At 42.4% G+C, this 14,955-nt stretch overlaps 1 protein-coding gene across 2 annotated transcripts in view; it reads left to right on the top strand.

Annotated features, from left to right (window-relative positions):
- Positions 1-14,955, top strand: part of FBLN7 (fibulin 7) — a 117,178-nt gene that overhangs the window by 61,225 nt on the left and 40,998 nt on the right. For both annotated transcript variants that reach the window (XM_056563353.1, XM_056563354.1), the window contains exon 3: positions 7,745-7,915. In XM_056563353.1, the coding sequence (XP_056419328.1) occupies positions 7,745-7,915 (171 nt within the window). The remainder of the gene's footprint in view (positions 1-7,744; positions 7,916-14,955) is intronic.

The following is a 14,955-nucleotide window of genomic DNA, read 5'->3' as shown; positions in this document are numbered from 1 at the left end:
CAATTTCAAATTTTTTACTCACTGGATTTTCCCTTTAAAAAGTACCTGTCATCAAAATTTTCCAAATTAACTCAGGTTATGTTCCCTAGCTACTCCTAATAATCCTCCCATCCTTAAAAAAAATGCCAGAGCTTTAAAAAGCTCTGTATGTTACCTTTATTCTTGCTTACAAAGTTCAATATCCCAGCAGGAGAAAGTGGTTGTTTCCCAGCAGGCATGACTAGGGATGAGCGAATCAAATCTGACAAATCCGAATTTGTTACGAATTTCAGGAAAAATTTGATTTGCAACGAATGCGAATATCGGCGCTATTCGATCGCGTGATTCGCTTAATTAAACTCCATTTAGTGCGGTCCAGGCTCCAGGGCATCTAAAATGATGGATCCACATGTGAGGACATGGGTCAAGGAATCCTGGGAAGGCGAGAACAAGGGTCGGCAGGATTCAGCCTATCAGCAGCCAGTCACCCCTGTGATGTCACTGCCCTATATAATCGGCAGCCATCTTGCGGCCACTCGCATCAGAGTTCTATTGCAGAGAGAGAGGGGCAGAGAGCAGTGTGTTGCACAGAAAAGTTTTTCTTACAGCAGTGATTCACCTCAAGCCCAAATCCACCCTAAAAGCACTGATAGGGAAGGGAGTGAGATTCAGAGTGAAAGAGCAATTGTGGGTGTATTACAGCAGTGATTCATGTCAAGCCCAAATCCAGCCTAGATGCACTGACAGGGAAGGGAGTGAGAATGAGAGAGAGTGCAATTTTGGGTGTATTAAAGCAGTGATTCACCTCAAGCCCAAATCCAGCCTAGAAGCACTGATGGGGAAAGGAGTGAGAATGAGAGAGAAAGAGAGTGCAACTTTGGGCGTAGTACACAGCGACTGTGTGCTGCAGCACTGGTGTGTACAACAACTGAAAAGCTAATAGTAGCCAGCCAGCTAGGGTGAGCAGAGCACTAAAAGCGTATTGTCCTCTATTAAGTGTAACCTGTGCGTACATCTAAGTGGTGTACCATTTTGTTCCTGTTAAAGTATCAAGGGCCTAGTTACTGTGAAAGGCCAGGCAAAAGTACACACCTGCTGGTGTTTTAGACAAATACTTTTTTAAGTGTACTGGAGTGTATTGTACTCCCCTCATACACGCACCAAGTATGTCAGGCAGAGAAGTGCCAGGACGCCCACAGAGGAGTGGCAGAGGCCTAAATTCATCAGGTGCAGGCAGAGGTCGCAAAAGACCAGGATTGAGTAGCAGCAGGAATCGCAGTGAGAGGCCTGAGCTCCTGGTATCAGCTAGTGGTTGTGTCTCGACCAGCAACCCATCTGCTGTCATTGACTGGGTAACTCGGTCATCCACTTCATCACAAGTGACATCTGACACCCCCAGTCAACAGTCTGTGGGTTCCTCAGACACAACCATCAGTTGGCATGGCCCAGGAGCAGTCCCTGTCCTCCAATTGCATCTGTCCTATGCTGTTCCCTCCCACATAGAAGTATCCTATGCTGTGGGTTCAGCTCCACTTTTTAGTCAGGACGATCTACTAGAGGACAGTCAGCAGCTACTGCCCAGCCAAGAAGTGGAGGAGACATCCCCCGTTTCCTTCGCTAGGCGGGCAAGTAGTTATGAGGAGAGTTGCATGGTAGGCGGTGTTGGGAGCATTCTGGCTCCTGAAGCACACACTGTTGAGGGTGGCAGGTTGCCCATGAGGAAGCAGTTGAGCCAGCAAGGTGGTAGCATGGTTGGGATTCAGCATGGTGGCAGCAGTGGGAAGTCTGGAGCCAAATATGCCCAGGTAGACCACCTGCTTTGCGGCAGCCTACCTGCCCGGGGGTCCCTGGAGTTGTCGGCAGGAGCAGTCAGTCAGTGCGGACTGTTGGGAATGGGGGGGGGGGGAATCAGCTACTCTGCAGTGTGGCAGTTTTCCATCAAGTATCTGGAGGATGTTAACATGGCCACATGCAATTTAAAAAAATATCTTTAATCTTTTCAATTGTGAGGCTCTTCGGTCTGGTCAGGCTGCCACCACCTCCAGGCTGTGTCATTCAACAACATTTTGGTCTCCTTTTGCTGCTGCCACCTCCAGGCTTGGTCATTCTGCCATTATATGGTCTCCTTATGCTCCTGCAACCTCCAGGCTGTATCATTGTGCCGCCCTTTTGGTCTCCTGATGCTGCTGGCACATTACATAAAAATTTTAAATAATAAATAATTTGAATTAATTTGAATATATTCATTTTAATAAAAATGCCCTTCCAGTATACCATGTGTGCAGGACAAGGTGGTGTCACGCTGTTCTTCACATGGTTTTCCATGGCAGACAGTCAAACAGGAGTGGAACTGCTAAAAGTCATTCATCAAGAAATCACATCATGGCTTACTCCACAAAAACTGGAAATGGGAACCATGGTGGCTGACAACGGGAAGAACATCTTGTCTGCTTTAAGGAAGCCTGAGCCATGCTCCCTGCATGGCGCACGTGTTCAATCTGGTTATCAAGCAATTCCTGAAGTGTTACCCCCATCTGCAAGATATCCTAACAATGGGAAGAAAACTTGCACTTGCACTTCAGCCACTTGTACACCGCAAAGCCCACCCTCCTTGAGCTGCAGCGTCAGATCGGCATCCCCCAACATAGTCTGATTTGCGACGTTGCCACATGTTGGAATTCCACCCTACATATGTTGGACCAACTATGCGAACAGAGAAAAGCCAGCACCGATTTCTTGACGATCCAAGCGGATAGGGGACTTCCCTGTGTAACTTCAATGTCAACCAGTGCCACCTCATATGTGACACCTGACACCATTGAAACGATGGCTGGTCAGTGCACTGGAGACGTGGCGCCTACATCACGAGGCCACATGAGCCCTGTGGGGGCTGAACTGGAGGAGGAGGGGGAAGGGGACAGTGGAGCGCAGGCAAGGTTTTGCGAAATGGGTGGTTTTGATGAGGAGGAGCAGGAGCAGGTTGTGGAGCTACAGGGTGATGAGGAAGACGAGACAGAGGACCCAGACACACTATGGCCATGTGGTCTCCTCATTCTGTTGGAACATTAAATGAAACTTAATCTTAATCTATTTTAAATCTTCAATTAAAATTTTCCAAAATATCTTTAATCCTTTTAATTGTGAGGCCCTATGGTCTCATCAGGCTGTTGCCACCTCCAAGCTGGGTCGTTCTGCCACTATATGGTCTCCTCTTGCTGCCGCCAATTCCAGGCTGTAATTCTGCCAGATTATGTTCTCCTCCTGCTGTCGTCTCCAGGCTGTGTCATGGTGCCACCATTTGGTCTCCTTATGCTTTTGGCACCTTAAATTAAACTTTTAAAATTTTTATCTATCTAAAATCTTCAATTTAAATTTTCAAAAATATCTTTAATATTTTCTATTGTGAGGCCCTATGGTCTCGTCAGGCTTCTGCACCTCCAGGCTCTGTCATTGTGCGCCATGTGACTTCTTGTTATGTTGTGGTCATTTGTGGCCATACAGTATTAGTTCAAAGTAAATGCTTCGAGCACCCGAGACATTAAAGTTGTGAATCTAATCAAAATCTTAAATTTAAATAAATAAAAAAAATCAATGTAATCTTTTCAAGACTTAGGCCCTATGCTCGTTGACATCAAATATTACCTGTGGAATTACCACAAGAATCCAATCGAATAGGTTGGAGCGAAAACAATGGACCATAACTGATTGAATGAAACATTTGCACTTTCACAGTTGTTGGGGGGGGGGGGCAGAGAGGCAGGGGCTGCAACAGGTGGTAGATCGCCTTTATGCACCCACATATCCAACGGCACAGAAGCTGAATGTGCTCCTGTCCAAGTTGCTGGTGCTGCAGTCCCACCTTTTGAAGTGGAGTCATGAGCATGGGGGTGCGCTGAGAGACAGGGGCTGGGATAGGCAGTAGCTGGCCTCATGGCGGATCCGCCAGCTCAATTTTAAGATACAAGTACGAGCTTTTTCACTGCAGCAACTTATACACTGCAGCAAATTTTACACTATTGGAGCTGGAATTACCGCGGCTGCTGACACCAGACTTGCCCTCCAATGGGTCCTCAATGGAGTTGAGCGAATCAAATTGGACGAATAAAACTTTTAAAATATTCACTCCTTTCTAGTCATCATCATATATTACCTCTGGAATTACCACAACAATCCAATGAAGCAGGTTGGAACGATAACAATGAACCATAACTTATTATAGGTTGGAGCGATAACAATGAACCATAACTGCGCTGAGAGGTAGGGGCTGGAACAGATGGTAGCTCGCCTCGTGGTGCACCACCAGCTCGATGCTCACCAGAATGGGTACTCCAAATTTTTTAAATAAATTCAAATAAAATAAAATAAAAATTACATTAAAAAAATCTCTTTAATCTCTTTTGATACCATATGGTCTCCCTGCCGTCACATCCAGGCGCTCTGTGGCAGTGATCCTAAAAGCGATGCCTGTAATCTGCATGTCATACTGAATAACAGTATTATTTCACTAACACAGCACACTCCCTAGGCAAAGTTTTCTACACTTAATAGCGATTTGCCGCAAATAAATTCTGAATGAAACAAATTTTTTGGGAAAATTCGGCAAATCGGCCGTTTCAAATTTTTAAAAAATTCGCTCATCTCTAGGCATGACATCACTGAAGCCTGCTGGGTGACCACTTTAGCCGTCACATCTTTGCAGTGCTGTGATGAATAGAAGACCTCAGGCTCTGTGCATTTTTCAGTGAGGCTTCGTGTAGCTTTTAATGAGGCTCTATGCATGTTTCTGCGGGGCTCTGTGCAGATGTCAATCAAGCTCAATGCAGAGAAACACTTCCTGAGTTTTGTCTCCTACCAGGCCAGGAGGAGACCAAACTCACTGCATTAATTGCAGCAGGGAACAGAACAGAGCCTTTGCCAACAGAGTGGCTGTTATTTCTATTACATTTTTAAAATATTTATGCTGATCATTTTAAAAGCAAGTGAATGGGAAAGTGTCTGCTAATTACACAAGGAACATTATATTAAATGTTTTCTTTGGTGAAAGGTACTCTTTAACATTACAGCAAAGAAAGCCAATTCTTTAAAGGCTTGCTTAAAGGGGTATTCCAGGATTTTTATTTTTATTTGACTATGCTACAGGGGCTGTAAAGTTTGTGTAGTTCATAATATAGTGTCTGTAATATGTGTTCACTCCAATATTTATTTTTACCAGCATACAAAATGACTGTTGTCTCAGATTTTTCCCAGCTTGCAATGTGGCTGAGACCTGACTCACCAGTCAGCTGATGACAGGGAGCCTGTCTGCTTCAGTGGATGGAGGGATCGCTTGGTGGGAGAGAGATCAATCTGCAACAGCTGTAGGAACCCTGATTGAAAACCACACTGATTTGAATGGATGCAGCGAATTTATGTTTCAATGGGGCGGGGGGGGGGGGGGGGGGTATGGGTAGCTGATGTGTGGGAGGGAGGAAGATGGAATTGTGGGATTTGTAGTAAAAAAAAGAAAAGTCAAACAGGAAATACTAGTTCGCAAACAGCTAGCCACAGTGTTATGGTAATCTCACAACATAGCCATTTAGCCCCAAGACAAGCTCAGATCCTTCCTAAGCATGTCCATTACTGTCTGACAGGTACATACTAAAATTACCTTATGGTGGATAACCCCTTTAATGGTTTCTTGAAGACCTGTTTATTTTTGTCCATGAGCACCCAGCTTTTCATTGTTTCATTCCAAGAGCCATTGCTATTTTATTTTTCCATCAGAGTGGTTTTATGAGGGATTGTTTTTTTCATAACTATGCATTTTTCAACAGTGTTAAGAAATGTATACTTTTATTAATGTTATTTGTGCAGAAATATACATTTTTATTCTGCCTTATACCACACGTTAAATAATTTTTTTTACTTTAATTCTGTAGGGCAGTCCATGAGCAGTAACACCAATGATTTATAGGTTTATTTTTTTGTATTAAGCATTTTTACAAAAAAATAAATATATTTTTTATTAATATTTGTGTCACTGCCTTCCATATTTTTTTTTTTTTTTTTTTACATTAATATAGCTGTATGGAGGCATTTTTGCAAGATGAGCTGTAGTTTTTGTTGTTACTATTATAGGGTAGCAGAAGCAACCTCTAAAGGGGTACTCTGCTCCCCAGCTTCCAGAACATTAAATTCCGAACACTGGGTGCGGGCTTCCGTGGTCCCTTTGCCCCCTGGTGATGTCACGCCATAGACTTGCATTGAGGGGGTGGGTCATAACCTCACGAGGACGGGGCGTGATGTCACGAGGGGGCGGGACGACCACGAAGCCCGCACTTAGCATTCAGAACTCAATATTCCGGATGCTGGGGAGCGGAGTACCCCTTAACACTAAGCCCAAGGTTAGTAATTAATGGCGTCTATCAGCCAGCTCCACTACTAAGCCTGAAAAGCGAATAAAAAAAAAATATTTTGAGATAAATATTACCCCTTCACCATTTGATGACAATTTAATAGGAAAAATAAAATCTGTCAGTCATTGAAGGGGTTTACACAAGTGAAGTGGGCTATGCAATCAGCTTACAGTTGCACTGTTCACATAAAAAATAATTCACTCACGGTATTGATCTTTTAGATTTCTTTCATTTTCTTTATTTCTTTTTTTCATGCAGTCTTTCCAGACATAATGTGCTTGTAGAACAAAGTTAGGAAAAGCTAAGACACTTGGCCGATGTTCGCGGGTCGTTGACTACGTTTCAGGGAATGAATCCCCTTAATCATCTTAGTCATTGACATAGTCCACGAAATTCAACGTAGTTCTCTGCACATCTAGGCACTCTTTCTGCTGCGCTAGCTGACATGGCTAGCACATGCAGTTGTGAACTGCAGGGGGGACCTGGACTTGCTGATTTCACAAGCAGCAAGTCCAAATCCTCCTGCAGTACACAACCTTATAGGTTAGCTGCAGCCACTATTACTGGACTCGCACCTAATAAGTGCTAGAAGGCTGTAATTCCACATTGGGTATTTATCATGCTTTTTCTGAAAAATGCATGTTAAAAACAACATAAACACAATGTTGGAACATAGCCTTAACAGACCCTCCTGGCTCCTGTCTGTGTCCTGGCCTCCACTGCACTGCAGCCTCTAGTGTCCATCAGGTGTTCCCTAAAGGATGCAGTGCAGCTGCAGATGACATCCAGGACACAGCCAGGAGCAAGGACATGAAGGAACAGGACACCCATAATTTTGCACATGACCCATGGAGTTCAGAAGCCACAGGCATTAAAGCCTTTTAGTGTAAATCTTTTTGGTCCAAAAGGCATACGTCCATAGCAGGACTGGAGGGCTCTGTAAGGCTCTTAACTGACATGGCAACATTTACCTCCCAAACTGCAAATGTATACTTCCAATAAGTGATAGAAGGAGCCACCTTCCTCAGTCAGTCACTTAGATGCCATTTTTGCTGTGGACCATGGCATCTAACGGGATAGACTAAATCTGAGTGATTTCTTATTCCAAACATTCCTGCTACTTACCCTCTTCTGAATACTCCTGCCTGTGCCATACTATTGTAGCATGAGTTGAGAAAGTACAGTTTAGGGAAGGTACAGCCTACATTTTCAAAGTGAAGTGAGATTGCTATTATAACCACCAAATGCTGCAAATGAGACAAAAACATTATATATAATAAAAATAAAAGCAATGTGATTGTCAACACAAAACTGAAACACAAGATCACTGAACTATTCATGTTCTCTAATTGCTTTGTCTGTTTTTTCAGTCACGTGTCCTCCACTGGAAGCTCCTGAGAACGGCAGAAAATTTGGTTCCAAATATGTTGCAGATCATGAGGTTCATTATACATGCGATCCTGGGTACCAACTCATTGGTGTTAGCAGCAGACTGTGTCAGCAGAATGGAACGTGGACGGACAATGCCCCACACTGCAAAGGTACTTCTAATGATTCATATACAGCCAGACAAATAAATATTCCATTCCCAGTATTACTGAGCCCTGAAAATGTTATTATTGTATTTTGATCAATACATAGAGTGTAGAAGGAATATTTTGAATTATTTAGGTGGTTCTACCATTAAAGATGTACATCCAACAATCAGAACATTCACATAATTCCACACTCTTGTTACACAGCGAAAAATACAAAAATTGTATTGTGATTATATAATGCCATTACAATTCTTCTAATCTAAAAAGACAGTTTCATTCCGTAATGCTCTAGATGCGTATAAAACACATAATGACAAAAACTGATCCTTCCTGACAACCACCTTTGCATAAAGACGATATGATTGTAAATGAGGTCAAATGTGCACAAATGTGTCTATTACATGGCCGGGACAATGCATTTATAAACTGGAAGTAAACAGTTAACATCCCTATTAACTCCTTAACCCCTTAAGGACTCAGCCCATTTTGGCCTTAATTTTTACGTTTTCATTTTTTCCTCCTCGCCTTCTAAAAATCATAACTCTTTTATATTTTCATCCACAGACTAGGATGAGGGCTTGTTTTTTGCGCGACCAGTTGTCCTTTGTAATGACATCACTCATTATATCATAAAATGTATGGCGCAACCAAAAAACACTATTTTTGTGGGGAAATTAAAACAAAAAACGCAATTTTGCTAATTTTGGAAGGTTTTGTTTTCACGCCGTACAATTTATGATAAAAATGACTTGTGTTCTTTATTCAGAGGGTCAATACGATAAAAATGATACCCATTATTATATACTTTTATATTATTGTTGCGCTTAAAAAAAATCACAAACTTTTTAACCAAATTAGTACGTTTATAATCCCTTTATTTTGATGACCTCTAACTTTTTTTTTATTCCGTATAAGTGGCGGTATGGGGACTCATTTTTTGCGCCATGATCTGTACTTTTTTTTATACCACATTTGCATATAAAAACTTTTAATACATTTTTTATAATTTTTTTTTTAATAAAATGTATTAAAAAAGTAGGAATTTTGGACTTTTTTTTTTTTTTTTTCGTTCACGCCGTTCACCGTACGGGATCATTAACATTTTATTTTAATAGTTCGGACATTTACGCACGCGGCGATACCAAATATGTCTATAAAAAATGTTTTTTACGCTTTTTGGGGGTAAAATAGGAAAAAACGGACATTTTACTTTTTTATTGGGGGAGGGGATTTTTCACTTTTTTTTAACTTTTACTTTTACATTTTTTTTTACACTTGAATAGTCCCCATAGGGGACTATTCATAGCAATACCATGATTGCTAATACTGATCTGTTCTATGTATAGGACATAGAACAGATCAGTATTATCGGTCATCTTCTGCTCTGGTCTGCTCGATCACAGACCAGAGCAGGAGACGCCGGGAGCCGCACGGAGGAAGGAGAGGGGACCTCCGTGCGGCGTTATGAATGATCGGATCCCCGCAGCAGCGCTGCGGGCGATCCGATCGTTCATTTAAATGGCGAACTGCCGCAGATGCCGGGATCTGTATTGATCCAGGCACCTGAGGGGTTAATGGCGGACGCCCGCGAGATCGCGGGCGTCGGCCATTGCCGGCGGGTCCCTGGCTGCGATCAGCAGCCGGGATCAGCCGTGCATGACACGGGCATCGCTCCGATGCCCGCGGTTATGCACAGGACGTAAATGTACGTCCTGGTGCGTTAAGTACCACCTCACCAGGACGTACATTTACGTCCTGCGTCCTTAAGGGGTTAAAGGAGTAGTCCAGTGGTGAACCCAGTGGTGAACAACTTATCCCCTATCCTAAGGATAGGGGATAAGTTTGAGATCGTGGGGGGTCCGACCGCTGGGGCCCCCTGCGATCTTCTGTACGGAGCCCCGATAGCCCGCAGGAAGGGGGCGTGTCGACCTCCTCACGAAGCGGCGGCTGACATGACCCCTCAATACAACTCTATGGCAGAGCCGAAGCGCTGCCTTCGGCAATCTCCGGCTCTGCCATAGAGATGTATTGAGGGGGCATGTTGGCCGCCGCTTCGTGCGGAGGTCGACACCCGCTTTCTGGCTGCAGAGCCTGGCCCCCGTACAGAGAGATCGCAGGGGGCCCAAGCGGTCGGACCACCTGCGATCTCAAACTTATCCCCTATCCTTAGGATAGGGGATAAGTTTTTCACCACTGGCCTACCCCTTTAATGTGTCCCTGTCTTTTAAAAAAAACTTGTGAAGATGTCAACATCTGTCATGGTCTAATATCTAAGATGTTGAGATTTCACTGGGAGAAGCAGGCAGTAGAACACTTTAATCACCGGCTGGCTGCAATGTCCGTCAACCTACACTAGATGAGCTCCATAGATTTAGAATGGAGTCTGTCTAGTCACAGTGACAAGTCAAAAGTTTTTTCTAAATGACAGGGACCCATTAATAATGTTGAAGCGGCAACACTTCAGAAAAAGTTGGCTAATGCTATGAATTGTACACTGCTGAAACCCAGGCAGGTAGCAATGCGGACCAATAAATGTCGGTCAGTAATTGTTTAATCCCTTAGATCAGTGTTTCTAAACCAGAGTGCCTCAAACTGTTACAAAACTACAACTCTCAGCTGGAGGCACCTTGGTTGGGAAATACTGCCTTAGATAACGTGTCAAAAGTGACCGCAGCAGGATGTTTGACAGATGGAGATGGCTTCTCCTGTCAGCCCTTCTGCACCCTGCAACAAGCAGAACTTTTTTACGGCAGCTGGCAGCCTGGTATCCTATTAAACGACGCCCAGCGATAATTCTGTCTATTAGGAGGCAAAAGATACTACGTTTGAAGCAGCACAGTCAAAGCAGTCAGCATTTCATATGTCTAATGTGCTGTTTCCTCTCCTGGAATAGTTTGCCTATCAGGCTAGGTTCACATGACCAAAAATGTGCAGAATGTCTGCCTGGAAAACACAGGAAGACATTCTGCATATTTGAATAATCCGAAGGGCAATAGGACATGTTTCGGAAATGTGTCTCATAGACAGCAGTGCATTTCCTAGCAAAACCTGCAGGAAGAATAGACATAACTATTCTTTCTGTGGATACCGGAATTGGGATTTGCTCCGCAGAAACATGTGTCAGCGAAATTCATGCACAGTGCAGCAGAATCTCATTGAAATCAATGGCAGCAGTAATAGTAGCATATTACTGTATAGTATAGTAGTATAGTATATATAGTATAGTATATAGTATATATAGTATAGTATATAGTAGTATAGTAAGCAGTAGTGCTTTGTAATATGATGTATTGCAAAGCATTAGAGAGGTGAGTGATCAGATGATCGCTATGAAAAAAGGATGGATACAGTGGGGATCAAAAGTTTGGGCACCCCAGGTAAAAATTTGTGTTAATGTGCATAAAGAAGCCAAGGAAAGAGGGAAAAATCTCCAAAAGGCATCAAATTACAGATTAGACATTCTTATAATATGTCAACAAAAGTTAGATTTTATTTCCATCATTTCCACTTTCAAAATAACAGAAAACAAAAAAAAAAATGGCATCTGCAAAAGTTTGGGCACCCTGCAGAGTTAATATCTTGTACTGCCCCCTTTGGCAAGTATCACAGCTTGTAAACGCTTTTTGTAGCCAGCCAAGAGTCTTTCAATTCTTGTTTGAGGTGTCTTTGCCCATTCTTCCTTACAAAAGTCTTCCAGTTCTTTGAGATTTCTGATTTCTGCTCTTTTAAGGTCTATTCATAAATTTTCAATTATGTTGAGGTCAGGAGATTGTGAAGGCCAAGGCAAAACCTTCAGTTTACGCCTCTTGATGTAATCCCCCGTGGATTTAACTTCAGCTTTTTCACAGATAGCATCAAGTTAGCATCCAAAATTTGCTGAAATTTTATTGAATCCATTTTTCCTTCTACTCGTGAGATGTTCCCTGTGCCATTGGCTGCAATACAACCCCAAAGCATGATTGATCCACCCCCATGCTTAACAGTTGGACAGAGGTTCTTTTAATTAAATTCTGTTCCCCTTCTTCTCCAAACGTACCTTTGCTCATTCCGGCCAAAAAATTTCAATTATAGCCTCATCAGTCCACAGAACTTGTTTCCAAAATGCATCAGGCTTGTCTATATGTTCATTTGCAAAGTTCAAACGCTGATTTTTGTGGTGAGAAGAGGTTTTCTTCTGATGAATCTTCCATGAAGACCATATTTGTACAAGTATCTCTTTATAGTTGCCCAAACTTTTTTGTTTTCTGTTATTTTGAAAGTGTAAATGATGGAAATAAAATCTAACTTTTGTTGACATATTATAAGAATGTCTAATCTGTAATTTGATGCCTTTTGGAGATTTTTCCATCTTTCCTTGGCTTCTTTATGCACATTAACACACATTTTTACCTGGGGTGCCCAACCTTTTGATCCCCACTGTATATATTAAAGGGTTAAGTGACACCAAAGATCTTCAGGAGATTCAGGAGTAGAGATGAGTGAGCCAAATCAGCCGAACCCGGATTCAACCCGAACATTTGGATTTTTCCGGCCTGGTAAGTAGCGCAAAAAGAACAGAAAGCATGATTTTTTTGGGGCGGGCGAAACAAGCAGGGTGGGCAGGGAGTAGTGAGATGACTTAGGGAAAGCAGCAGATCACATGATAACCCAGGTATATCATGAGTCTTGCTGCTTACTGTGTCAATCAAGCACAAAGGCCAATAGGAGACACAGTGTTTCTTAACCAGTAGTTCCACAAACACTCTCAGTACACATTGTGCAGTAATCTCTGCCAGTCAAAAAACATATTGAAGTTATATGTATCTAGCCTGAAGTGTTCATACAGGGCTGTTGCGTTTCATATAGTTCTACAATTACCCTCAGTACACATTGTGCAGTCATCTCAGCCAGTCAAAAAAGTGTGTTGAACTTATATGTATCTAGCCTGTAGTGTTAATAGAGGTCTGTTGCAGTTCATATAGTTCCGCAAACACCATCAGTACACATTGTGCAGTCATCTCTGCCAGTCAAAAAACATATTGAAGTTATATGTATCTAGCCTGAAGTGTAGTGTTCATATAGGTCTGTTTCGTTTCATATAGTTATACAATTACCCTCAGTACGCAATGTGCAGTCATCTCTACCAGTCAAAATAGCATGTTGAAGTTGTATGTATCTAGGCTGTAGTGTTAATACAGGTCTGTTGCATTTCATGTAGTTCCGCAAACACCGTCAGTACTCATTGTGCAGTCATCTCTGGCACGCAAAAACGTTCTGACACGTATCTGGCCTGTTAACACAGTTTTGTTTAATTTCATATTTTTCTGCAAACACACCTTAAATCTTTTTTGTTGTGTACACGCAAACACGCATTATACAAAAAAACAGTGCATTCCAAACACATTAGGCTTAAAAAGCAACTGTATTTTTAAAATTTTGGTTTTATTAAATTCCCTTATACGTATCTTGTTGTAAGATAAATACAGTTCAATGCATTGAAACTTAAAGTTGACAAGTAGGTAGGTGAAAAATCACCCAAAAAAGATAAAATGATTCATAAAAAATATGTCTGGTAAAGGAATTGTCTGTCCTAGAGGGTCTTCTTCCTCATCTATGTCTTTGCTCCCCCCACTGCCACGCAGAAGGATAGAATAAGCAAAAAATGGATACCTTAGAGTCATCCACCAGCACAGAATATAAAAATCCAATTGTAGACTAAAACTTAACATTTATTAGAACTCAGATAAAAATCCTGTCACCACAGGACTACCATCATAAAGTAATACACCAAAAACAAATGTGCACACATTTATTTATGGTGTATTACTTCTTAATGGTAGTTATATGGTGACAGGATTTTTATCCGAGTTCTAATAAATGTTAAGTATTAGTCTACAATACACAGAAGGATAGCACTAGCCATGATGAAGAGGAATTTAAAGGGGAGGATGTCAGTGGGTCTTCTGCTCCGAGCAGCTCAGGAGCAAGTGACAGTAACACTGGTGCTGGATCTGAAGGCTTGAGAAAAAAGCATTCTAAAACAGGGGCACAGTAGGGTGTTACGGTATTACGGTATCCTGCCTTGTGGAAACTCTTTACTATGTTACCAGATGCAGGAAAGCAGACACGCAGCTGTCTCTACAGAGAGAAAGTGAGGCAAAGGCAGGGTCCAAATGTATAAATTAGGCCTCTACGTCAGCACCTCAAGTATCAAAAAGCCTGGATAGAAGTATACCTAGTCCACCAACGCCTGCTCTGCTGGCTACAGATAACGCTACCTCAACACTGTCTGCTGTACACTGGCAACTACTGGTAACACTAATCCACCATCACCCTACTTCCAGCCAGGCCTACACGTACGCAACCCATCATCCACAATAAAGGGGATAATTGTTGGGAGGCTTGGAAAAATCCATGCCGTCTTCTTCACTTGCTAGACTAAGAACCTGTTGCTACTCCCAAAAAAGGGATAGTTTTATGGAGGCTTAGACATATCCATGCTGTCTTCTCCCAACTATCTAACAGCCAGGCCTCTTCCATAGGCAGCACAGGAGAATTTAGGGGGAGCGCATAGCGTTTAGGAGGATTTACCCTGTGTATAACGGATATTGAATCCCACTTTTAAGGAGCATATAATGCTCAGGAGAACGTATCATCTGCATAGCAGGAACTGCATTCAATTTACAGGGAGTGCACAGGAGAACTTACCTCTATATGGGAGTGATATTGCCTTCTTGTTTTCAGGGAGCGCACAGTGCTCAGGAGAACTTACCTCTGTACAGGAGTGATATTGCCTTTTTTGTTTTCAGGGAGCGCACAGCGCTCAGGAGAACTTACCTCTGTACAGGAGTAATATTGCCTTTTTTGTTTTCAGGGAGCGCACAGCGCTCAGGAGAACTTACCTCTGTACAGGAGTGATATTGCCTTTTTTGTTTTCAGGGAGCGCACAGCGCTCACAAGAACATTATCTCTATACAGGAGTGATATTGCCTTTTTGTTTTCAGGGAGTGCACTGTGCTCAGTAGAATTTACCTCTATACAGGAGTGATATTGCCTTTTTGTTC

This window comes from Hyla sarda, chromosome 3 (genome assembly GCF_029499605.1).
Source record: "Hyla sarda isolate aHylSar1 chromosome 3, aHylSar1.hap1, whole genome shotgun sequence".
NCBI classification, from domain to species: Eukaryota; Metazoa; Chordata; class Amphibia; order Anura; family Hylidae; genus Hyla; species Hyla sarda.
The sequence above is the reverse complement of the archived record's forward strand: the minus strand, read 5'-3'. Positions and strand labels throughout refer to the sequence as shown.